Source organism: Thamnophis elegans, chromosome 7, assembly GCF_009769535.1.
Source record: "Thamnophis elegans isolate rThaEle1 chromosome 7, rThaEle1.pri, whole genome shotgun sequence".
NCBI lineage: Eukaryota > Metazoa > Chordata > Lepidosauria > Squamata > Colubridae > Thamnophis > Thamnophis elegans.
The window spans coordinates 49,909,820-49,936,845 of NC_045547.1; the positions used below are offsets into that span (position 1 = coordinate 49,909,820).

A 27,026-nucleotide genomic window follows, 5' to 3' on the forward strand; every position below is an offset into this window, starting at 1 on the left:
AATTGTACATATGTTCAGTATTTTTAACAAAATGCCATTTTAAGGACCCTGTATATTGCTGCACACAATTTCAGTGATTAAATTTGTCTATAATAAAGTAAGCATTTAAAATCAATGTACTAATCAGCATGCTACTATACATATCTAATAACTGCTCAGCTATTCAGCTTTTTGATACTTGGGCCCAGTTGATTAGAAACAAACACTGGGAACTGCTATAAAACATGGTGCAGACTATATTACTTTGAAGCACAGACAGCCTGGAAGACAGTGTTAAATATCCATTGTCAAAAGTTCTTATTGCTTTTACATTTATCCTATAGGTCTGTAGAACTCTATGCCCCCTCCCCCAATTTTGTATAACTACTTATAAATATTTCATAGAAAGTTTAGTTTCTTTAGCATGTTGAACCATTTTAAAAATAAATGAAGTGAATATTGTATGTTTTAGCTTTCACTTTATGTGAAAAGGTAATGTAAGTTAGGCTTATGTAATGATCTTTTTCTTAAAAAAAAAAATCACTGGTACTAGAAATAGTCCTTGACTTGGAACCATTCATTTAGCCATCATTCAAAGTTACAACCAGCACTGAAATTCAGACATTTGCCAGCAGCCATGAATTACATCCCCAGGGTGAAATGATCTCCATCTGCAACCTTCTCCGTCAACTTCTGACAAGCAAGGTTTTTACAAGGGAAGCTGGGTTTGCTTAACACTGCATGATTCACTTAACGTCTGCAATGATTTGCTTAACAACTTGTCAAAGTTGTAAAATCAGACATGATTGAACAACTGCCTTGCTTAGCAACAGAAATTCTGGACCCAATTGGGGTAACAAGCCAAGGACTACTTGTATTTCCATTTAATACTCTTGTCAACATACATATGCAGCCAGTTAAGAAATGACTCTTTAAATGGGATGATTCACTTAAATACATTTATTGTTTGGTAAATAAATACCTACATTGCTGGAATTTAATAACAAATGGAAATCGGATGCTTAGAATGCAATGTTTCTAAGTATTTCTTGAGTTCTCAAAAGCAAAAAAAAAAAAAATGAAGCTGGAATACAATTATTTTTTTTCCAAAGGTGAGCTTCAATCCACACATGACTTTTTCTTAATAATCAGCTCCATTAAATGTATACAGTAAAATAGTATTTTACCTGTACTCTGATCAAGACAGCATGTTTATATAAAACATACACGCCAAAGCCGCTACCAGAACTGAACTCGCATTATGGTATAGGACGGGGACACACACACACACACACACACACACACACACACACAGAGTCCTATATCATAATGTGAGTTCAGTTCTGTGGTAGCGGCTTTGGTGTGTATGTTTTATAAGCATGTTATTTTGATCAGAGTACAGATAAAATACTATCTTAGTATATATATTTAATGGAGCTGATTATATAGCAATGGTGAGGTAAAAAAAAAACCTAATGTTACAGTAAATCTTTCTAAGTTCCCATTGTAGAAAATTCCCAAGTTGGTAATTCAAGAATAAAATACAAAGAAAGATTAGATATTTGTATAGATTTAAAGGAAAGATATAAAAGAAACAAAAAAACATTTATTTTTTTTAAAAGATAATTTCTTTTTAGATTAACTATCCACAGAAAATCATTTTTTAGGATTACTGTATTATTCCAACATTGGCTTTGGGCATTTAAAAAATGAATAAGCTTCAAAGATAATTCCATACCAGTTTAAAAATATTTTTTAAAGACCTATAACACTTAAATACAATTTTACATTCAAGCAAGCCCTGTACAATGACCTTTAAACATAAAAAATAGATAATACACTACTTGTAGAATTTAGCAGCTCCAATCCCAATAAGCCTATTGCTGTTTACTAGATCAGCAAGGTCTGGCATCACCAAGCAACTAAATCCACATAGTCAACACATATTCAAACTCAAACAGCAGGGTACCGATTTATTTTTTAAGGGAATTGTCCATTTTCTAGGAAATGTAAATGTCCCCAATTTCTGCTATGCAGCTTCATAGAGGTGGCGACTTGCTCCTGGGAAGGATGAGCAAAGAAAATTGGAAGTGCCATTCAAGGCATGAATGGCAGCTGAGTAAGTAGGCAGGCCTTATCAATTGGATATATAGCAGAGGTGGATGATCACCACAGTGTTAATGACAACCATATAATTTCATACTGGGTGGGAGAAAGCAATAGAACATTGTCCCACCAGAGACATTCGGCCCAACCCTTGTTGGTTTCCGAAAGGCCCTGAAGATATGCTTTTGTCAGAGGGCCCAGTGACCGCAAATAAAGATGGCACTGATCAAATGGTTTAATTGTGCTGCTGCTGCTGTGTGTGTGTGTGTGTGCGCGCGCGCGCGCACGCGTGGTTTTTATGTTGTGGATTCTGAATATGGGTAAGATGTGAGTTTTGAATGTATAGTAAGAGCCTCCTGGAGTTACCTCTGTGTGAATTGACAAGTCATATAAATCTGTTTAATGAATAAAATACTTGATCAATTTTGAAGTATGTTGCACATAATAATTGATCATATGCTTGAATAAACAGAAGCGAATATGTGAAAAATCTAATTAATGCTATATTAAACATTTAAAGCAAGCCAATAAGTTAGTCAAAGAAATAACCATACAGTACAATGCCAACTTCAGCTTTATTTATGGAAAACTTACAGTATTTTCTTTACATCAAAGGGAATTGGATTTCTGTATAAAAAAACTCAAAAATAATAAATAATGTTTCTCAAAAAGTGTTTTCCATGTCCTCTCCAACCTATTCTTCATTAACATAATCAAAACACAACATCCTTAACATCTTTGAAGATTAGGAATGTTACACTAAAATAAAAATTGAATCCTACATTAAAATAATCACCGAGTCTCTTTATAATTAAAAATAATAATAGCAGTAACCCAAGAAAAAGAATGTCTGGATTAATACAAACTGTTTTTCTTACTCCAACCTGTAGTACATAAAACACATCAAAAAAGAGTAAGAAAACAAAGTTCAAGTTAAAATTATAATTCACATATTTGCAAATTGTCATTCAATATTCAAAAACAATATTTCAAACTTAGGATCAGATGTTTAAAAAAACCTAGAACATTAAATGCTTTATCTTAATACAGTTAAATGACTCTGGTTTACAGCTTAACTGCTTCAATAAGCAAGTTAAGGAAAAAGAGTCAAATTGGAAAACTCTCAAATCACCATTCTGAAATCATACCTGCATCCACATACACAGAAAAATAACTTCTGATTTGATTTACTACAGTGATATTTATTTTTCACCAGTTCTAACATAATATGTAATACTACTTTTATACGGTGTGCTCTTTTAGACAAACAACATTGCTTTCTTATGTGGCTTTGGATTTACGCTAAAGAGTGAACAAGGAAGTGATATTTCCTAGAAAGATAAGGTAGGGAAAGAAATTATATCTTGAACATGGAGCAAGTGAACAAATATTCAGTGGCAAGGACAGAATATGGAATGGGAAACAATCTCCCCAAGCATTCTTTGTTTTACCTCAGACTTTTTACACTGCTCTCAATTAATGCCCTTTTTTCAGTGATGCTTTATGCAGGAGTAATCAGGAGTAATGTCTGCATACTGGTCATTTATGTGCACATTATATTAGAAACAAACTATAGTGGAACCCAGGATGCATACTATAAGATAAAATATAAAGTAAAACAGCATTAATATGTCACTGCTTCATTAGATGATTAATAATATCCAAAGTGATCCATTGGCCTGACTTAGTATCTTCAGGGGAAAAAAACATTGTTGCAGTCAAGCACCACTATTCTATGTAATTTTGATTCTATTTCCAATGAAATATAAGACAAATACAGAGTAGTACAGTGAAGTGTGAACAGAAAACAAAACAAGATATGTCGTTATATATTAACCACAAATTTCAAAATAGTATTAATATTCTATTGTAGTAAAGATTGTCTCTGCACTTTGAAAATTATAATCTTATTTTGACAAGAAAAGCAACCAAAGATTGACATGAAGGCACTTTTTAATAATAAATTAGTGTTGCCTGCAATATCCACTAGATGTCACCATTTCTAAGGATGTTCCTCAAAATTTTTAAAGTAAATGTCCAAATGATTACATTTTTAAAAAGATTGGCCAAAGTGATTATTTTAAATTATGGAAATTAAATTTATCCCAAGTGAATATATTCTGATTGATGGCTGCAAATACTGTGCACAACAACTTCTGTTATACATTTATCTAAATGTTTTTATTGCACATCCATTTCTTTGGTTTTGTTATAAATACCTTAGATAAACTATTTTTTGAGGAAAAAATACTGCTAATTAACTGCAAATTTTCCCTTTTCACAAATATCTTGCACCTAGAATCCTAGTCAACTTTTAGATGACTTTTCAGAATAGAAATTAAAAATTATAGATTGTCATTATTCACAGTGCAATGAGTATAAGTAAAAATAACACTCTGTTTCAAATGGAGGAAATTGTATATTAAAATAACATCATAAAAATAATTTTTATCTCTTTCCCAAGAGATAAACTGTATATTCAAAGGAATTCAAATAGACATTTGGACATTTAATAAATTATAAGAATTCCACATTAACAGTTTAATGTTGATTTTAGATTCATAAAAATCTCTACAATATTTGAGCATATCCCAAACTTCATATAGGTTTGTAACCATGTACTTCATATCACATGGTTTACTCTCTACTATATTTAATAAACCCTCTTCAATAATAGCACTGAATATATTAATTTCAGTAATGAACAACAAAATCCTTCAACTTTCTTACTCATTACGGTTAACCAACTGCAAAACAATCTCTTTTCAACATTATTTCAACATTTCTTTTCTCCAACTCTTACCTTCTTTTCAACTTCCATTATATCTTCTATAGCTCCATTTGCTTGAACAACCTTAACTTAACATTTTGAGCATTATTTCTCTTCAATGTATAAAAATAATTTAATTTGCAAAATTATAAAGAAATACTTGAAAACAGGCAGTCAAAATCATTTCTGCTATCAAACAGTTTACTAATTCTTATTATAAACTGAGTTTGAGTAAGATATCAAAATTTACACACACACACCCATCGTTTTAACATTAAAACAGAAAATCTTCATTTCTTACTGCCTTTGAAAACAGACTTCTCTGACAATTGCAACTAGAGGGAAAAATCAAGACATAGCATAAACAAAAGCTTGCAAATATTGCAATTTCTGTATGCTCCTACATGCAAAATATAATTATATCAATCTATAAAACTGCCTTTAGGAAACAAATTATTCTTTCTGAAACTCATTTTGCTAAAGATACTGGATCTGGCAAGTTACATAAAATTGAGCAACATATGTCTTCCCTGAGTATTCTTTGACCCCCTTTTAACTTGGAATCCAAACTCCATCAAGAGCTTCTTCAAGTTTTTTCCTGTATACTGCATAGCGTTTTTTTAAGGTTTGTAGTTGCTCATCTTCTTCTTTGTCCAGAATACGCAGGAAGTTCTGTAGTTCAGGAAGGCTAAAGGCTTCCCACTGCAAAAAATAAAATTGTGGATTTATCCATAGCATCTAAGAACAATTGACAATTTGGTTAGTAATTTTCATTTTATTGTGCTACTCAGGTAGAAACCAATAAATTTATTTTCCTTCAGGAGCTACTATGCTAAAATATAGAAATACATAAGCTAAAACTGTCCATGATTAAATCCATTAAATTCTCACAAATTTCAAAAGCATGCACAAAAAGAGAATATACATTCTTGAAATTTTTAGTTCAGAAGCAGGAAGATAAAAGACCAAAATGCTAATATTATATCTATCTAGTTTTTTTAATGCATACCAATTTATATGCAATGGCCAAGAGGGATGATGAGTAATCATAATTGTTAGGAGTCCAGTTTGCGCATGTAAGTATATTATATTTCATCTTAAGCCAAATATTTTACAGCCAAAATTTGGCGATGTGATTTATTAACATAGGGTGAGAATGGGATAGAAATAAATGTTCACTAGTGCATAAAAAAATTTATTTCAGTGAAAAAATTTATTTCATCTAATTTAATCTGTTACTGTTCAAACAATGAAAAAAGAATAATACAAACTACAAACATAATTAAAAATATAAACAAAATCATACTGAAAGATGACTCTGTTTGGGTGGAAAATACAAAGATCCTCCCTCACTAAGAGGGCTGCCAGTTCCGAAATCCTCCTGGCAGAGGTGATAGCCATGACCTTGAATGTTAGCAGCCGGAGACTGGTGGACCTCAATGGCTCGAATGGAGGAGAAGTGAGAGTCTGTAGAACCAGCGAAAGGTCCCAAGATATCTATGTACCGCAGGGGGCTTAAAATTAGTCGCTCATGTCAAAAAACTGCAAACCCTCAGATGGTGGGCAAGGGACTGTAATTCGTCATACTTCAAAATTGTGGATAAGGCGGCCATCTGCCTGCAGAGAGTGTTGGGAGATAGTCCCCTGTCGAGTCCCTCCTGAAGGAAGTCCAGAATCTGTGGGACCGATGCTGAGGAGGGAACTATCTTCCCCTTTGTGCACCATCAGCAGAATACGGACCAGATCACAATATAGATGCGGTTCGTAGAAGGCAGTCTAGAGACTTGTATAGTTTGAAACCATGCTGGAAAGATCTCTCCTCAGGATCTCCCTCTCAAGTGCCATACGGTCAACTGGAGCTCCTGAGGGTTCGGGTGCACCAAGGCTGAGGGAGATCCTGTCCTTGGGTATCCTCCAGGGACGAGATATGGACAGTCCTGTCAGATCAATGAACTACGGTCTCCTGGGCCAGTGGGTAGCCACAAGAAGAACCTCCGCCCCCTCTGCCAGCACCTTCCTGATAACCTTCAGAATGAGGGGAAGTAGAGAGAAGGCGTACAAGAGGCCAGGAGGCCATGGTCAGTGGAGAGAGTTGGTTCCTTCGACACCCCCCTCCCCCCGGATGAACTGGGAGAAGAACCTCGGCAGGTGAGTGTTCTCTGGACTGGCAAACAGGTCCATGGTGGGGCGACCGAACCTTTCTGACACCTGTTGGAAGAGGTCCAGATACAGGCGCCATTTAGACTGGTCAATTGTGATTCTGCTCAACCAGTCCGCCTGTATGTTGGAGGCTCCTGAGATGTGTTCCACCCATAAAGAGAGGATGTGCTTCTCCACCCACAGACCCATTTGCTCTGCTTCCTACGTGAGCACTCTGGAATGGGTGTCCCCTTGCCGCTTTACATACACTTTTGCCGCCACATTGTCTGTTAGTAACACAACATGTCGACCGGATATCTGTCCCTGGAAATGATGGAGTGCCAGATGCGCTGCTCTCAGTTCCAGCCAATGGATGTTGTGTTGCAAATCCTCTGGAGACCACCAACCTTGAGTTACTGAGGATTGCAGATGAGCTCCCCAGCCAAAGAGATTGGTGTCCAACGTTATGCTCACATAGCTGGGTTCCTTGAACAGGCATCCTCTTTCCATGGCTGTTGATGTCCACTCCAGGGAACAAATCACTATCAGAGGGACCCAGACCTTGGCATTGGAACTGCTGTTCCCGGACCTCTGATGCAGTAGCAGGAACCATTGAAAGGCCCGAGCGTGTAAATGTGCCCAGGGAATGATTGCTATACATGAGATCATCTTTCCCAACAATTGGGAAAGAAGAAGCACTTACACAGTGTTCTGACTCGGTCCATGATAGACCGTATGCTGGCACAATGTTCCCGGGAGAGATAAACTTCGCAGGTCTCTGTGTTTATCACCACTCCCAGATGGAGAATACTGGTGGTGGGTATAATGTGACTTTTTTTCCAGGTTTACGGAAAATCCATATTTCTGGAGGGTTTGGACAGTGAGCTGGAGATCTTGACTTGCCTGAAGTGGGGAGAATGACTGGATGAGGTTGTCATCCATGTAACATTGTATCCTTACAGGCTTCTCTCGAAGGTGAGCCGCCACCACTAATAGCTTGGTGAAGGTTCTGGGAGCTGATGAAAGGCCAAAGGGCTCTGTATTGGAAGTGGAGCCCTGCATAAGAGAACCTGAGGAACTGTCTGTGGGAGAGCCTAATAGGGACGTGGAGGTAAGCTTACTTGAGATCTATAGAAGTTAAGAGATTTCCCTGTCTGATGCAATCCAGGATGGATTGAAGAGTTTGCATCTTGAAATATCTGTACACTAAATAGATGTTGAGCTATTTTAGATCTAGAATAGCTCTCCATCGCCCCCGAGACCTTCGGGACCAGGAAGAGGATTGAATAAAATCCTAGTACCTGCTGCTCTGTGTCCAGCAAGTGCTGGATCATGGTTTCTATCAGAGCCCTTTTGACATTGTTCCTGGGAATGGAGCACCAGATGAAGTGTCTCGGGGGAATGGAGCAGAATTCTAGAGTGAAGCCTCACCTCACTGTCTGCAGATCCTAAGCATCTGTTGTTGTCTCTTGCCATTGGCTGGCGAATAGAGCTAATTGACTGCTAATGGGATGACCAGATTGAAAGGCACACGAAAGGGCCGCCTGGTCTGAGGTTGTCTGACCCTATCTTGAAAGGATGACCTGTCCTGAGGGCAGTCAATGCTTATGGGGTTTGACCTCTGATAAGAAAAGGTGTTGAACCCGGTCTCCGGGGCCCAAAAGATCTGCTGGCAATAGTAGCGGGTGGTCTTTGCCCTCCTGTACATGAGAGGAAGAGCCTTCCTCTTATTATTATCCCCGACTAGCATAGGATCCAGTGCCTCCCCAAAAAGGCTGCTACCCTTAAAAGGGACTGAGGCTAACCTCCACTTTGATTTCATATCTGCCTGCCAATGGCGTAGCCACAGGAGGTGACGAGGTGACATTGGACACCATGGCCCTGGAAATGAACATGGCCACATTGAAGGTTGCGTCTGCTGAATACTCAGCGGCTGCTATCAGTTTGTTAATATCCTGCTGCAGCCTGGTGTCCCCAGGTGAGGACCAGGCCCACATCTGATGAAGCCAGAGCAAGGATGCCCTATTAAAGGAGTAGATTGCTGTGGTTGATCTAATCACCCAGGCGCTGCCTACCTATCCTGTTTTAGACCCTCCACTATGTTGGAAGGGAGAATGGCTGAAGAAGCCAGAGTGGCAAGAGGGGCATCCACAGTTGGTACTTTAAGGCAGTGTTTTTCAACCTTTTTTGTGCAAAGGCACACTTTTTTCATGAAAAAAATCACGAGGCACACCACCATTAGAAAATGTTAAAAAAAATTAACTCTGTGCCTATATTGACTATATATAAAGTAATTCTCTCATGGCACACCTTACACTATGTCACGGCACACTAGTGTGCCGCGGCACAGTGGTTGAAAAACACTGCTTTAAGGAGCTCCTCAAGGTCCTGATTCACCCCATACACCTTCCTATCTATCCCACTAGGGACAGCGATGGAGCCAGGTTGGTGCCACTGTTACTGAATGACATCTACAAATAGTTTTGGGAAAGGAATGACCTCTTGTTCCATCACTGGCTCTGTGAACAATAGATCATTAGGATTTGTTTGACACCCCACATTGGCTGTTGTTTTGGCCTTAAAGAGTAAGGTCTTGAATAGGGTGGGACGAAACAGCCCTATGAACGAAGGCTTGTCTGGGATGAGACCTTCATTCTCAAATAGGTCTTGGTCCCCTGGATCATCATCCCCCATGATCAAAACCTCACTACAGAGAGAAGGGGGTGGAGAATGGGGATCCTCCATGTAAGTCAGACCAGTTTGAGTCTGGGATTGCAGGCCTGATAATCAAGGGAGCCCAGGTGGCACAGAAAGCCTCTCTGGAACAGTGCTGATTCTATGCCCTGTGATATGGTCTCAGCAATAATGTTGTACAATTCCTAAGAGAGACCAGGGCCCTGTTCCTCCCCAGAGCGGAACCCCATTGCTGTGGAAGTAAAGGTAGCTGCTGGGGCAGAAGGCCTAGTAGCCAAAGTGAGCTCCAATCCTGCAGATGCCAGGCAGGAGAGAGGAGCAAAATCCTCCTCATAAGCTTCTTGAAAAGGGTGAATCTCATTATTATCATAGGTGACCAATTCAGTTGGCTATCTTCCAGAATCTGCGACGGCAGTTCTGTCTCCAAAGAGCGGGAAACCTCAGGCTTGCTCACTGGAATTCTGGGAGCCTTATTTCCTTCTGGGTGTTCGAGAAGTACTTTTCTAAGGCCCTTTGCCTCTGCTTTGCATTTTTCTCAGAGGCTGATGAAGCTCTCCTTGAATCCGGGGCCTGGGACTTGTGTGAAAGCTCCCTTGAAGACGACCATTGCTGCCTGAGGAAAGTTCAGTCAGGCTGCTTGCAGGCAAAGGGCAGTCCGCCATTTTGAAAATGGTCTGACCATTAGTGCTACTTGATTTTCATGCTCTAGCTGTAATTCAAATTTGGGCAAATCCCAAGCCTGAGAAACCCCCCTCAATACAATGCTGGCTGATGGATCAGAAATATTACTCTGATCTTCAAAGATCTGAGAGAAAGTGCAATAACTCATTGCAGATGACTGCCAGCCAGAAGAAATAGCGTGAAACCAACAACACAGTTTGCAAACACAAAATCAGTAGCCAAAATAGAAGCAGGAAACAAAGTCTTGATCCTGGAATAGCAGCCTTGAGGTGTGGAAGAGCCTGCAGCTAAGGAGGCTGGATGCACCACTAAAATAGCCCAAAAAGCCTTAAGCAGCTTGCCAGCACTTTGCCGCTCCTCTGCGGTGCGAAAATCGTCATCAGAGCTCCCGCCGAGCCACCAGAATGCAGACTGACTGCATGCCAGCCACAGCAGTCGAACGACGAGCATTGCCCAGGCAGGGGGATGAAAGGACCCCTGCCGCAACGAAGTCTGCCTTTTTTTAAAGTTTTAAAGCTGTTTAGAAGAATCCAAGCATGGAGAATCAAATTCACTTGTCTCTCTAGCCAGACTGAGAAGAAAAACTAGGCTCAGCTGAGAGGAAGAGGAGTGGCCAAGGTTTTTACTTCCCAGCCTCTGGCCAAATTTACAAAAGATAACCCATCTTGGATTCTCCAAGTAGCGCACAGGCGAACTAACTGAGATAACAATTACTACGTGGCTAGGAAATAAATGCAATTTTAGGCTACAGCAACTGAAATAGTTTCTTAATCAGGAAAAACAATTGATCCATTTTATTCTGCATAGATCAGACCCAACTTCACATATTTTATCCTGTCCTGTACACATTATTTTAGAAAGTATTTAGATAAAATAGAACAAGTTCAAAGAAGGGCAAGAAGGATTACTTTACCATTAAAGGATTGTAAACCAAATCTAATAAAGACAAATTGAAAGAACTGGCAATGTTTACCATGAATTGGGGGGGGGGGAAATCCTCATGGGTGATAATAGCACTGAAGTATCGGAAAGCATGTCATGCCAAAAAAAGACTAGACCTTTTTCCTACTGCATCTATGTTAAGGATACTGAATATGCATTTAACAATACTTATAACCTATCACAATCACAAGGAGCTCCAAGTAGTATATAACTTCAGTCAAAAACAACAATTGGCTAAATCAGACCTATATCAAAAGCAAGGTAATTGAAAGTAAAGATAAACAATTAATTTACCAAAAGTGATCAAAGTGATAGGTTTTGCAATGTTTGGAAGCTATTAAGGATGGATGGGGAAAAACGGGCTGAAATTGAACTTTGGCAAAACAGAATGGCTCTGGATTTTAGGGTTCTTTGGTCCATTGGAGAACTGATCTTAGATGAAGTAGCACTGCCTCTGGCAGATTACCAGTGTGTAATCTGGGGTTATTCTGCACTCACGACTCCTGCTTGAGGAGCAGGTGGCAGTCATGGACATGAGGACCTTTGCACAAGTGCGGGTTATTCACCACTTACACCCTTTCCTGGACCAACATTTTCTGCTCACTGTCACTCACACCCTAGTTACCTTCCGTCCTGACTATTGCAATGTGCTATTCACGTGGCTGCCCTATTCAGAAGCTCCGATTGGTTCAAAATGCACCAACCCAGACATTTTCATCTGTTAGGAATACTTTAGATCAGATTTTTATACCAAGAAAGGCATGGCACTGAATCCAAAAGGTTTTAAACATCCTTTCCAATATAAGATTCTATAAAACTCTTATAATCTACACTATATGTAGTCTTCAAACAGTTCATTTAGTGACTGTTCAAGGTTACAAAGGCACTAAAAAGTGAGTTATGAGAGCTTTTCATATTTACGACTGTTGCAGCATCCCCTGTGTCATGTGAGCAAAATTCTGACACTTGGCAACTGACTCATATTGATGATGGTTGCTTTGTCCCAGGGTTATGTAATCTACCTTTTGCAAACATCTGACAAGCAAAGTCAATGGGGAAGCCAGATTAACGTAATAACCATGAATCAATTTAATGCAGTGATTCAATTAACAACTGTGGCAGAAAAGGTCATAGGAACAAATCTCACTTAACAAATTTCTCACTTAGCAACAAAAAAAGCTGGGGTTCACTTGTGGTTGTAAGTTGAGGACCACCTGTACTTTGGCTACTTGCTTGCTTTTCTCTATAAACATGAATAAATTCAATAGGATTGAACTGGAAATTGTACACCACTAGTTAGAAATCCTAGCAATGAACTAGCTGGACTCCAAGATTTCCAAGTACACAAGACAAGTATAACTTACCAAAACCTCCCCAGATTCATGCTCACGCAAAACAAAGCTAAGCATATCTGTTCTTGGGCCAGCCACCAACCGCAAATAGAGAGGATGTTCTGTTTCTGAGAGCTTGCACATATAAACTGCAAATAATATAAAATAAAGAATACATACTTAGATTTCTGCTGATTATCAGACCCACAGCTTTATAAACACACAAATAGAGGAATCTCAGTACTATATTATATAAATGGAGAACGGGTGAGCAAAAAAGAATAATGAATGGTGCACTAGAACTATTACAAACTTTGACTGGTGATGAATATCCTACCTTTCTATTTCACTGCTCTCTTTATTATAATTTGTGAAAGTTTATAGTCACACAGTATACTTAATGAACAGTTCTAAGTAAATAAACACTTTACATTCAAAAAACTCAAGATATATTCTCTAAAATGTATATGCAATACTGGAAATAAATAGAATAAAACACAAGGTTTATTGTGAAATGTATTGTGAAAGGGAAAAAGAGCAAGGAGGGAGAAAGATTCCTATTTCCTTAGCTTTTTCTTCTCTCCATACTTCATTGTTTCTCTTTTATGAGGTTAAAACTTACTGGAGGTGAAAAAACTCCAAGTGACTGAGGCAATAACTGTAAAAGAATATCAAAATAGCCTTGAAGAAGGAATTCAACAGCTGTTAAATAAATATCAGCTTAGCCTTGGAAGAGAGAACTCAAGAAGGCCCTAATTTTCTTTCATGTAAGAAGGAGGAGAGAAAGTATTTGCTATGTCCTTGAACAATAAAGTATATATTTTTCCTTATCTGGTCTCCTTCAAAAGACTGACAGCAATCAAGATTACTCTTAGAAAAGTCACCCTTGAACTAGGAAACATTAGATTGAATCACTTAATTCAACCAACTATTAATAGTTTTTAGAAAAAAGCCAAAATTCAATTCATTATGGTATCCATACTCCTAATTTCCTGGTTCACACAAGCATATAAGATTCTGCTGGCTGTAGAACCAAATAAAACATTGAAGTTATTCAAAGATTCTATTCAGCTGCAATTAATCATACATGTGCATGAAACAGGTCAAAAAGGGAAATTTAATTTCTGCCATTTTAATAGTTTGTTTTATTAGAAATATCAGTTTGTCAAATAAATCTATTTCCCAACACACAATGTCTCAGAAATAATTCTACTACATCTAAGTCGTAAAAGAACAAAATTAGCATCAAAATCTTTTTCTTTAATCCACTTATAACTCAGAAAAATCTATTTGCATACCTTGATCTTCCTTGTGACATTGTTTATAAAGTGCAAACTTGGCAGGATTATCAGGCACCAGAAATTTTTTGAGCAAAGCCTCAATAACTTCACGGACTGTGTTGGTACTGCTGATATGAAGAGTGTTCATATAGCCATTAGGCAAATAAAAAGTTGTCTCATTGCTGTTGAGATGCTTCCCTCCATTCACAGAAGTCTGTATCGTGATAGGTCTGCAAAGTTCTATCTGAACTTTGATGAAGCCAGTGTATATTCCACTTGCGTTCTATAAATAAAAACACATATGCATATAATGAAATCATATTTGTTTGTTCTATAACTAAATGGAGAACAGATACATTTTCATGTACGTGCTTTAGATGACACAGGGGAAGAAAAAGAAAAAAACAGCAAATAATCAGATTGATATTCCCCCTGATACGGGTAACTACAGATTGCTTACCAGTACAGGCAATGCTTAGTTAACAGGAGCAACTGGAAGTGCCAGAATTTCAATTGCAAAGCAGTGCAGTCACATGACATTGTGCTTTACTATCATGTTGTTTAGCAATAGAAATTCTGGCACTTCCAGTTGCCACTGTTAAGCACTATCATTAAGCACAATTACTTGTAACTATAGTTTGTGATTTACTGCTGACTTCCTCGTTGACTTGCTTGTCAGAAGCTGGCAATGAGGATTGCACATGGTGATCAAATGACTGCAGGATGTTGCAACAACATAATTGCAAGATGGGCACCGAGAATCCAGGATGTGTAGAGAGACTATGATAGCCAGTTTGATGACTGGCCATTAGTACCACTTAGCATTAATAGGACTTAAGACTTATATACCGCTTCATAGTGCTTTATAGCCCCTCTCTAAGCAGTACCACTCATTCAGTGCTGTCATAAGTTGAAAAGTTGCTGAACAGCCAAAGACCATTGTAATTGTGATTGAACAGAACAAGAAGAAACCAGCATGGCTGCACAAAGATCTCTCTGACAAATTGAAAGACAAAAAGGACATGTACAAAAAAAATGGAAAGAAGGATACATAACTAAGGCAGAATATCAGCAGATAGCCAGAATCTGCAAAGATGAAGTCAGGAAAGCAAAGGCTCAGAATGAACAAAGACTTAAAACAAAAGTCAAAGATAATTTTTAAAAAGTTTCTTCCAACACTAAATAACAAGAAAAAAATTAAGGAAATAGTCAGTCCACTAAAGAGAGAAGACTACAAAGAAGTAACAGACAGCAGAGAGAAAGCAGAGTGACATAACTCATTCTTTGCATCTGTCTTCATGCAAAAAGAAACAGTAGTCCAATCTACCCAAAACATAACTGTAAAGGCAGACTAGAAATAAAAGTTAAAACAAGCAAAAAAAATGGTAAGAGAACACCTGTCTGATCTTGATGAATACAAATCACCATGAACTGATGGATTACATCCCAGAGTTCTAAAGGAGCTGACAGATGTCACCTTAGAACCACTGTACCACATATTTCAAAAATCCTGGAGCACCACCAGAGGACTGGAAAAAAGCTGATGTGACTTCAAAACATAAAAAAAAAAAAAAAGAACCAGGAAACTACAGACCAATCAGCCTAACATCAATACCTGGAAAGATACTGAAAAAGATAATTTAAAAAACAGTTCTGCCAACGTCTAGAAATGAGTAAAGTAATAACTAGAAGCCAGCATGTTTTTTTAAAAAAACAGATCATGCCAAATCAATCTTATTTCATTCTTCAATATAATGACTAAATTAGTAGACCAGCGAAATACTGTGGACATAATATACTTAAGACTTCAGCAAGGCATTAGACAAAGTAGACCACAACCTACTTCTTGGTTGTTGAGATCCATTACCACTTCTGTGTATAGGACGGCTAAGGCTGTCTGGAAAACACAGGCCCAGAGATGGATGCAAACAAAAACATTCTTGTTAGCAATACGTAAGTCTTCCTATTAATTAGTGTGCCTTTCTGTACCAGCATCTATCTAGCAGTTAGCATTTCAAAGGCAGGAATGCGAGTTGTTTGCTTTCCTCCATTCCCCCCTCCCTATTCCTTATCTCACTTCTCCTGCCCAGGGAAGAAGCAGCCCCCCTCTTCACTCACCCCCTCTTTTGCCCAGAGACGAAGCTTTTTGCCACGCTCGCATTATTATTATTGGACTATTTAGTCATGTGCCTGTTGATGTAATATTGTATACACCTTTTCTTTGTTTGGGACTAATAAAAAAGCCTCCCGGGCATTGCTCGGGGCCAGAGCTCATCACAAGAAGGATTTGTCCGGTGTCCTTTCTTCTCATTCAGCTACAAGCATGAGCGGCCCATCAGAAGCGTGTAAAAGCCGCAACTGGTGACCTCCGACGTGATTGCTGATCAAACACGTCGCTGCATCCGTCCCATTTGGAGTCCTCTTGCTCACCGGCGAAGGAACGCCTCTTGCATACCAGGACCGGCCGTCGCAGACGGAGCATCCTCCCAGACTCGTGAGTAATGGGGGCATAATTCTCTAAGCCTCAGGTTGCACACCTTTTCGAACTTAGTGAATTGTCCAAATCCTCAATATTAATCTTAAAAAACAATGGGAACTCTTTCCCCATCCCTTCAAAAAAAGACCTTACTGACCTTCTCAAATACATCTATAAACATTGTCCCTCATACCCTGAAAAAGGCTCAATTCGAACAGCCATTTGGGAAAAATTAGGGAAGTATTTTCACCAGCCCCCAAGGGCACCAGCGAAAATACTCTCCACTTGGCAGATCGTCATGGAATGCTTAAAAGTTCATGAAAAGGCCATGATGGGGGGACCGGACCCCCCCCTGCCATATTTGGAAACCTCTTCACTAAATTCACACTTTGAATCCAAGGCTTTCTCTTCCCTTGTATGCATGCCTTTGTCACCCTCAGCCTTTGAAGCTCCCCGGCATTACATCCCTTTAGAGGAAGCTTCTGCCTGCTTTCCAACCTGACTCATAGTCGGGAAACTAAGCCAGCCTCACAAAAAAGGCTGCTTCTTATCTTCCTTCTTATTTCAATCTTCTTACTTTCTTCCGGTCATCCTGGCTACCTCTCTTCCATTACCCCCTACGATGCCTCTCTTAGTCTTTCCTCATCGTGAGTTCATGTCTCAAGGAGTTCTTGCTATTCCTTTTCTTACTGGCTCTTTTGATTTCTTTTCTGTTGCTTTGATGATATTTTCATGCCTGAGCACCTGAATCTTTTTCACAGATGCTTCAAAGAGCAATTGATTTATAGGATCTGAATTGGAATGGAGAAAAATGCTTTTGTGCGTGCATGAGTGTGTGTGTGTGTTTGTTTGAGGGAGCAAGGGCTCCAGTAAGGAAACTAGGAAAGTAGATAAATTATGGGGACAAGTTGGGCAGTAGAGAGTAACAGAGAAAGTGACTGAAGAATGGAAAAGAGAGTGAAGAGAAAGTGATAAAAGAGTGGGAGAGAAGAAGAAAGAAAAAAGAGTGACAGAGACTGAAAGAGACAAAGAGAAAGAGTATGAGAGAGACAGAAAAAGAAGAGAGAAAGAGGAAAGAGATATCCCACAGCCCTTACATTACCCCAGTGTTTGTTATAAAAAAGAAATCTGGAAAATCTCATGATCATTGATTTAAAAGATGCCTTTTTTTCTATACCACTCCATGAAAATGATCGCAAACTGTTTCTTGCCATGCACCCCCTGACCCAAGATTGGCTCTTTTGGAAACTGTTCCCTTGCAATGGCACACTCCATATTCCCCCCTCCCGCTTCCTCAGGCCATGACTATTTTTGCTGACGGAAGCAAAACCTATGGTGCTTGTGCCTGGCAGGAGAATGGTCAGTGGTGCACAAAAAACACCCCCCCCGCAGACTTCTGCTCAGCGTGCGGAGCTTGCTGCCTCTATTTTGGCTTTTTCAACTTTTCCAAATACACCCTTTAACTTGATTTTGGATAGCCTCTATGTAACTCAGATTGTGAAATCAATTTATGAGGCCTATCTTTCTCCCTCATTGGAACCACAATTACTCTCGCTCTTTTTATCTTTGCAGAAGTTAATTTCTGCCCGCACCCACTTTTTTCATGTTTCCCACATTCGAAGCCATCAGCCCTTCCCTGGGCCTCTCCAGGAAGGCAATGATGTGGCCGACACTGCAGCAGCGGCTGCTGCCAACTCTTCTCTTTTAACTTTGACAGCTCCCACGCCATGGGAGAGTCATTCTTACTTTCATCAGAACAAGAAAGCGCTCATGAAACAATTTGGCATTACTGCAAATGAGGCTTCTGCTATTATTCAGCAGTGCCCTTCTTGTAGCCAGCATGCAAACTCTCTCCCTATGGGGGTGAACCCCAGGGGGACAGAGTGTTGCCAAATCTGGCAAATGGATATTACCCAATATTTTTCATTTGCCCCTTGGAAATATTTACATGTTTCCATTGACACGTATTCAGGCTACATTATGGCATCCCCCCAAAGGGGCGAAGCCACCAAACATGTTATTAATCATTGTATTCGGACCTTTGCATCGCTGGGACGCCCAAAAGAATTAAAAACAGACAATGGCCCTGCTTACACAAGTGCAGCCTTCGCTGCCTTTTGTAACCAATGGGGCATTGTACATAAATTTGGCATTCCTTATAACAGCCAGGGTCAGGCGTTGGCTGAGCGCGCCAACCAGACATTAAAACATGCCCTGGACAGATATATTGGCAATAGGGGAAAAATGCCCCCTGGCCTCCCAGCAGTGCAAGACACGCTTAACCTCTGCCTTTATACCCTGAATTTCTTAAATCTTACCGGCAGCCCACCATCCTCAGCAGCGACTCGTCATTTTGCAGCTCCACCTACTGCAGACACCCCCCGTCCACCTGTCTACTATCGCTGCCTGCCTGACCTGGCGAGGACCTGCTGACCTGATCACTTGGGGACGGGGCTACGCTGCCATTCAGCTAAAAGACAAGGTGCTCTGGGTGCCCGGAAGACACGTAAGACCTTTTCTTCCTAAATCACCACCACACACTTCCAGGGATGGCGATCGTCCGTCAGTCCCCAAGTGAGGTACAGCTTGTGGAGGTTGCCTCCTGGCCTGACCTGGAACACAGGCCAGGACACCCTCCACCATATGAGAACACAGAGGCTGTTTCCTGCCCCGACCAGGAAAACGGGGAAGGACACCCTCCACCGTATTCGCCACCAGAAGGATGTCCCTTATTTCGAAGAAGACCTCCAGGTTATCCCCTGTCGCGGTGGCAGGAGTGTATGAAACCTTTCAGTTTTAGAACTTTCTCATATCATTATGTTATTTTTTCACTGTGTGGCATAGTTTTAGTATTGCTTGCACTTTTAATACGCTGTGAAATTTCCCATCGTGCCTCTTACAAGTTACAGGAACCATTACATGTGCCTACTAGATCTCTCACACACAGGGTGAAAAGGTCAGCTGCTTCTCACGGTCTGCACACTCGAATGACATACAACCTGTGGATGCGTTTGGCAGAACAGGCAAACGTATCCAATTTTTGCCTAAGCGAAGCTGTGGACCTGAACATGTTTTAGGGAATTGTTTAATACCAGTTTGCACACCTCTTTCTGTTATTTTAAAAGACACCCAGCTAGCAATGTTTAAAAAAAGAAAGGAAGTTAATTACGGTGACTCTATGGTGTGGGGCCCTTTCACAAGACGGCTCCCAGCTGATGCCATGTCTCTCACCACACCCTTCGTAGCTAGTGGACCCAACGTTACATGTGCACGCATTCAAAATTGTACTGCTTCTCTCACACAATCCTGTATGCCCACGGGAATCTTTCCTGCCAACTGTTCCACCTACGAGAACATTTCCTACAACTGGGCTCACGTTCTGCTTCCTGCTGGTTGGTTTTTCACATGTGGTCAAAAAACTTTTAATTACATACCTGCTAATCTATCAGATACACGTTGCTGTCTGAGTCGCCTCACTGCGGTTCTACCAACCAAACAGGACCTCACTCCACGACCACAGAGGTCGGTAGTCCTTGATGAAACATGTGACAGCTCAATTAATCTTTTTAACGAGGCTGAATATCTTTCCCTTGCTACCTCTATAGTTGGTGTTCCGGCATTAGCAATGCATAACCACAGGACAGCCCATCGCATTGCCTGTTCCCTTGCAAAAACTATAAACATCACATCTGCAGCCATAGCTGCCTTGAATATGGAACAGGCAGAGATCAGACATGCTGTCTTAGACAACCGTGCTGCCATTGATTTTCTGTTACTGGTACATCATCTAGGCTGTGAATCTGTCAAAAACATGTGTTGTTTTAACCTGTCAGACACCTCTCAATTGGTTAAGCATCAGATCAGTTCCTTAGAGTTGGCTTCCCAGATTCGAGAAGACGTCCTGCCAGCCTGGTGGGATGGTCTGTGGTCCTGGCTACCAGATGGCTCCTGGTTAAGAAGCATTTTTTCCTCCATTGTATGTATTATAGTAGTGCTTGTGTCACTTTGCTGCTGCATTCAATGCCTACCCTCCCTCTTTCAGCTATTCAAAGGCCTTTTTTCCTCAGCTAGGAAGAACGTGCTTATCCACGAAACTAAGTCCCTTCTGGACGCTGAGAACGACCATGAGTTGGACAACAATTTGTTTGTAAAGGTGTTTGCTATAACCAGTGATGATGAAGAATCTGCATTTTGATATGTTTGCTTTCCTCCTTCTCATTTTAAAACAAAAATGAGGAGATGTTGAGATCCATTACCACTTCTGTGTATAGGACGGCTAAGGCTGTCTGGAAAACACAGGCCCAGAGATGGATGCAAACAAAAACATTCTTGTTAGCAATACGTAAGTCTTCCTATTAATTAGTGTGCCTTTCTGTACCAGCATCTATCTAGCAGTTAGCATTTCAAAGGCAGGAATGCGAGCTGTTTGCTTTCCTCCATTCCCCCCTCCCTATTCCTTATCTCACTTCTCCTGCCCAGGGAAGAAGCAGCCCCCCTCTTCACTCACCCCCTCTTTTGCCCAGAGACGAAGCTTTTTGCCACGCTCGCATTATTATTATTGGACTATTTAGTCATGTGCCTGTTGATGTAATATTGTATACACCTTTTCTTTGTTTGGGACTAATAAAAAAGCCTCCCGGGCATTGCTCGGGGCCAGAGCTCATCACAAGAAGGATTTGTCCGGTGTCCTTTCTTCTCATTCGGCTACAAGCATGAGCGGCCCATCAGAAGCGTGTAAAAGCCGCACTTGGTAAGCTAGAAAAAAGTGGGATAGATAGCATCAACATCAGATGGATTTGTAACTGGCTGACAAACCATACTCAACGAGTAGTCCTTAATGGTACTATATTTACATGGAGGGAAGTAGTTGGGTACCACACAGTTCTGTCCTAGACCCAGTACTCTTCAGTACCTTCATAAATGATTTAGATGAGGGAATAGAAGGAGAACTTACCAAATTTGTGGATGATACTAAGTTGGCAGGAATAGCCAATACCCTAAATGATAGGCTCAAGATTCAGATGGATTTTGACAGACTGGAAAACCGCCATATCTAACAAAATGAAATTCAATGTAGAGAAAAGTAAAGTCTTACACTTAGACAAGAAAAACCAAAAGTACACATATAGACTGGATGAAACCAGGCTTAATAGCAGTAACTGTGAGAGGGATCTTGGAGTCTTAGTGAACAATCAATTAAATATGAGCCAACAGTGTGTAGCAGCAGCCAAAAAGCCAATGCAATCCTAAATTACATTAACTTAGGGATACAATCAAGATCAAGGGAGAATAACACTCTATAAAGCCTTAGTAAGACCACACCTAGAGTTCTGCATCCAGTTTTGGTCACCCTACTATAAAAAAGATATTGAGACTCTAGAAAGAGTGCAGAGAAGAGCAACCAAGATGATTAGGGAACTGGAGGCTAAAACATGATGAATGGTTGCAAGTACTTGGCATGGCTAGTCTAGTGAAGAGAAGGACCAGGGGAGACATGATGGCAGTGTTCCAATATTTGAAGGGTTGCCACAGAGAGGAGAGGATCAAGCTATTTTACAAATCACTTGAAGGCCAGACAAGGAATAATGGATGGAAACTGAACAGGGAGAGATTCAACTTGGAAATAAGGAGAAATTTTCTGAAAATGAGAGCAATCAAACAAGGGAACAGCTTGCATTCAAAAGTTGTGAGAGCTTCATCATTGGAAGCTTTCAAGAAGAGACTGGACTGTCATCTGTCAAAAATGGTGTAGGGTCTTCTTGGACGGAGGATTGGACTAGATGACTTTCCAGGTCCCTTCCAACTCTTTTAATCTGTATCTATCTAAGTTATCGGGGCATTTACACATGAGATTTATGAGAAGATATCATCAGAACATTCTAAATTTGTTCTGCATTTTCATAGGCCCTTAAAAGACCTTCCCGCTGCACATAGCAACCATGATCACACAGAGATAAGCCTCTAAGTGTCTGCATAAGAAATGTAGGGAGAATAATATGAATAGACAAAGACTCAAAGTCCAGAGATTACAAATAAGCAACCTGAATTTATGTTGAGGTCTCTGTGCACCATGCATAAAGTTGACTAAATAGCTAAGCTAACCAGAGGTGAAAAAGAATAATCAATGCGGAAGGAGGAGCTGACGTCGCAACGACATGATGTGAAATCTTGGAGCTCCAAGATCACAGTTGATACTTTTGCCGCTGGACCCGAACCGTCCCAAAGAGATGGTGTCAGGGAAAAGTACGTCCTGCTGATCTCAGGGACAACGCAAAGTCTCTGATTGATCCAGGAGAATCTCTTTCTGCCGGCGACAGAAGCGCAGCCATTGAAGCTGCTGAAGTTGGGACAGCTCCAGAACGGGAGGAAAACGGAAAGAGAAAGTGTGTCCATCTGGTGAGGAAATCTTATTATTATAAAAGAGACTTCCCCCCCAAAAATTAAAGCCAAATTATATTTGAAAACAGAAGAGAACAAGCGGCAAAATTAAGCTACACTAGACAGTGTGTTATCCTTTTAAAAAAAATTTCTTTTACGGATGGAACTTTTGCAAATGTTTCCTATTCTTTAAATTGAACGGATTAGTTTTTCTTCTTCTACTTTTTATATTCTTTTTTTATACCTATGGATCAAAATCTTTTTCCTTATTTTTATAATGCTGGATTGGATGAGGTTTTTTTGCTCCATTTAAGAATTCTGTTTTCTTTAAGCCTGGAATATAAAGAAGATATAAAAGGAATACAAAGAGGGCTGTAATAACAGAGGGAAAGGAAGTAACACTGCCACTTGGAGGCTGGAGGCTTGGAAATATTGTCTTTTCTTTTTTCTCTTTGATCATTTGACTTTGCATTTCAAGGTTCCTCAGCTTGTTTACAGAGAGTGATAGTGAGAAGGGCATGGGTTGTTTATACAGGTGCTCTTCGGAAGCTTTATTGGCAGCTGGAGTGGAGTGAAAACAAAGCCTTGTCTTGAAAGATTATAAATGAACTTGTTTTAAATTTAATAAAAAGTTTTGAATGCCAGAGTGGCAGTGTTTACAAGTTGGAAGAATGGCGCAACATGAAAAAGAAACCTTAACATTGCAAAAGATGATGTTTGAAATTCAAAAATTATTAGAAGTAACAGAGAAAATTGAGAAGAGATTGGAGAACATAGATCGTAGAACAGTAAAATTTGATGGAAAAATTGAGGATGTTCATCAAATGAAGAAAGTGGAGGTCAGAGTTCTAAAAACTGAAGGAAAAAATAAACAAAGAGACAAGAAAATTGTTGATACTGACAGTGAACTGAGCGTGGTTGGAAATGGAAAGAGTGGAATATGGAAAGAGGAGATAGATGGACTGGAGCTCTACCCCAGATTTCAAAGTATAGAAGAAGAAAAGAGAGAAGAATTGATAGAACTAAGGAGAGAAATTTTGTCAGAAGCACTAGTAATTACCAAAGGTAAGCTGATCGAAGAAGCAGATGGAGGGTTTTGAACTTATACAAGATATGCAATAAGCAATAGGTTGTGAAGAGAAGTCCATACAAAACTTACTAAAGAAATCACCAGAATACTAATGCCACAAATGGCAAGAGACATAAGACTGCACTATTACTGGAAAGACACAGGTTGATATAATGACAGCTTATAATAAAGAATTAAGTCAAATTTAGTTAAATTTAGAGCATTATGTATAAAATGAAATTATAACGGATACAGTTAAATAATTGATAATCATAATAATGCATATATATGTATTGGTTTGATAAGAGGAAATTTGATATAAATTGCAAATGGTGACTACGAAAGGAGGTTTAGAAACTCTGTTATTAAATATAACAAATTTTTATTTAGAACATGTTATAAAGATGTAATGTTACTGGATGATATTGGGAAGAGCTAATGGAATGCCATTATGTGGTTTTGCTTTAAATCTGGAATATTTTATATAAAAGGACGTAAAAACAATTATAGTCAAATGAAGGTTGAGGTATGATGATAATAATATATATAAATATACATGATTTAAAATATATGATTTGATATCAATTGTAGGTGATAATGTGGAAGGGATGCACGGAAATTTTTGTAACCAATCAACACACTTTCTACAATTTGTAACGGAAGATGGTTTTGTGCTTTTGTGTGTGTGTGTTTTGTTTGTGTTTATTCAAAAATAAAAAATATATAAAAAAGGAATCAATGCAAGTAAATCAAAATCAACAGCTAGCATTAGGCTGTTGCATAATGTATGCCAGAAAACTGACTTTAAAACCTGCAGTTAATGGTACCATTACCAAATTGAATTATCTTACGCAGGATGTGGAATAAGTCTGGTTAACACAAACAGGACTGAGAGTTCTAATACTTCCTTAGACATGAAAGCCAGATGGGTGACTCTGGGTCAGTCACTCTCTCAACCCAACCTACCTCAGAGGGTAAGACAACGGTCCTTCTCCTGTGCACTGCTTGGAGAATCCAAGCATGGGATATACCCAAGCTTAATGTCCTAGGGGCAAAAGGACAGATTGTCCAGGGCCCTGTCAGCATTGTGGATCGCCTATAGGATCCTCTGTCCAAACGATGCGTCAGCCGAGGCAAACGAGTCAAGTTTATAATTTTTGATGAACGGCGATGGAGAGGCCCACGTGGCTGCCCTACATATTTTCTCCACTGACGCTTGCGTAGCCCTGGAGGCTATAATGGCTGCGCTGCAAGTGGAGTGAGCCATGAAATGACCAGGTGGCTGTTTGGATTGGTGTTCATAGGATAGGTTATACAGGCCCTCAACCACCTGCCAATAATAGATGAGGACACTTTCTTGCCCATTGAAGAGGACTGAAAGGATACAAATAATGGCTCCATTCGTCGGAAGGATGCCATTCTCTTAATGTAGCATCAAATTGCCCTTCTGACGTCCAATTTATGCCACAGTTTTTCAGTGGGATGAGTGGCATTGGGGCAAAGTCAGGTAAAATAATCTCTTGAGACCTGTGAAAATGAGAGTTCACTTTAGGCATGAATGAGGGATCCAATCTGAGGATGACCCTATCAGGCCGCATGATGCACAGGTTCTCTCAGACAGATAGAGCTGCCAGCTCTGAGATACGCCTCGCGGAAGTGATTGCCACAAGGTAGGCGACTTTAAGTGTCAGGTGACAAAGGCTAGAAGTCTTCAGTGGTTCAAATGGTGAATTGATGAGACCCCGCAAGACCAGGGCAAGATCCCATGTAGGATACCAGTGAATTATTGGTGCTCGCAGATTCACTGCACCCCGAAGAAAGCTGGACACCTGTGGATGTCTGGAGAGAATGCAGTCGGAACCAGATTGTAGAATCATCGGCAAGGCTGAGACGTGCCTTCGAGGAGTGTTTGGGGCGAGCCCCTTGTCTAGTCCGTGTTGTAGAAATTCCAACATCTGGGGTATGTGTGGCTGAGGTGGGCTCGATGAAATTGGCGGAGCACCACCTGGAGAAAGTAGCCCAGGAAGCAGACTACGGTTCATAAAATCATGTCTGGAAGCCTGTATGGTCTGGTTTTCCTCTGTCTCAGGAGGTCTCAGGAGGTCCCTCTCAAGTGCCAGACAGTTAACTGGAGCCACTGAGGGTCTGGGTGGTCCAGCGCCCCCTGGCTGAGAGAGATCCTCTCCTGGGGTATCCCCCATGGACAGGAGACAGACAAGCTGACTAAGTCCACGAACAACGGACACCTGGGCCAGTATGGACTGACCAACAGCACATCCACCCCCTCTGTGAGTATCTTCCTGACCACTCGGGGAATGAGGGCAAGTGGGGGAAAGGCATATAGAAGGCCCAGTGGCCAATGGCTGTGAAGGGCATCTGTCCCTTCCGCTCCTGGTATCGGAAACTTGGAGTAATATCTCAGCAGCTGAGCATTCTCCGGTCGGGTGAACAGATCCACTTGTGGACGGCCAAATCTGTCGGACGGTTGTAGAGAGCCATGGAAGCACCATTCCATGTGGTCGATGGTGGACCTGCTGAGCCAATCCGCCTGTGTTGGTTGTTCCCGATGTGCTCAGCTCGGATGGATAGTAGGTGGGTCTCCACCTCCTGCATCAAGGCCTTGGAATGCATGTCCCCTGGAGGTTCACGTGGGCTTTGGTGGCCACAGTGTCTGTGAGCAGGACATGTTGGCCGATCATTCAATCTTCGAAATGTCGTAGAGCCAGTTGAACGGCCCTGAGCTCCAGCCAATTGATGCTGTTCTCCAGCTCCTCCTGTAACCAGCGCCCCTGTGACATTTGGGACTGGATGTGTGCGTCCCAACCAAACAGAGTGGCATCTGATGTTACAGTCACTTGAAGGGCTCCTTGAAGAGGCATTCTTTCCTGACAGCTGGGGAAGTCCACCAAAGAAGCGAGTTGCGAACTGAAGGAGGAATCCACACCTTGATGCTGGAGTTGCTTCTCTTGGCTCGTTGGTGCAGCAGTAGAAGCCACTATAATAGACAAGTGTGCAGTCTTGCCCAGGGAATGACCGAAAAGCAAGAGATCATTTTCTCGAGTAAGTGGGAAAGTATTATCAGTGGCATCTGTTGTTGCAATCGGATAGATGTGATCATCAATCATAGGCTGGATTGCCGTTCTGGGGACAGCGTGACCCTGCAGGATATAGTGTCAATCAC

At 40.5% G+C, this 27,026-nt stretch overlaps 2 protein-coding genes across 3 annotated transcripts in view; one reads left to right on the plus strand and one right to left on the minus strand.

Annotated features, from left to right (window-relative positions):
- The window catches only part of GNS (glucosamine (N-acetyl)-6-sulfatase), a 30,757-nt gene extending 19,429 nt beyond the window's left edge, over nt 1–11,328 (plus strand). The window contains exons 15-16 of one of the 2 annotated variants that reach the window (XR_004255715.1): nt 7,957–8,105; nt 10,089–11,328. The gene's annotated coding sequence lies outside the window, so the exon portion shown is untranslated. The remainder of the gene's footprint in view (nt 1–7,956; nt 8,106–10,088) is intronic. The other variant, XR_004255716.1, reaches the window with a different exon arrangement.
- RASSF3 (Ras association domain family member 3) overlaps nt 2,637–27,026 on the minus strand; it is a 39,650-nt gene continuing 15,260 nt past the window's right edge. Inside the window, exons 3-5 of the mRNA XM_032220888.1 lie at nt 13,941–14,205; nt 12,676–12,791; nt 2,637–5,557 (exon numbers count right to left, since the gene is read on the minus strand). Of these exons, the coding sequence (XP_032076779.1) occupies nt 5,408–5,557; nt 12,676–12,791; nt 13,941–14,205 (531 nt within the window). The 3' untranslated portion in view covers nt 2,637–5,407. The remainder of the gene's footprint in view (nt 5,558–12,675; nt 12,792–13,940; nt 14,206–27,026) is intronic.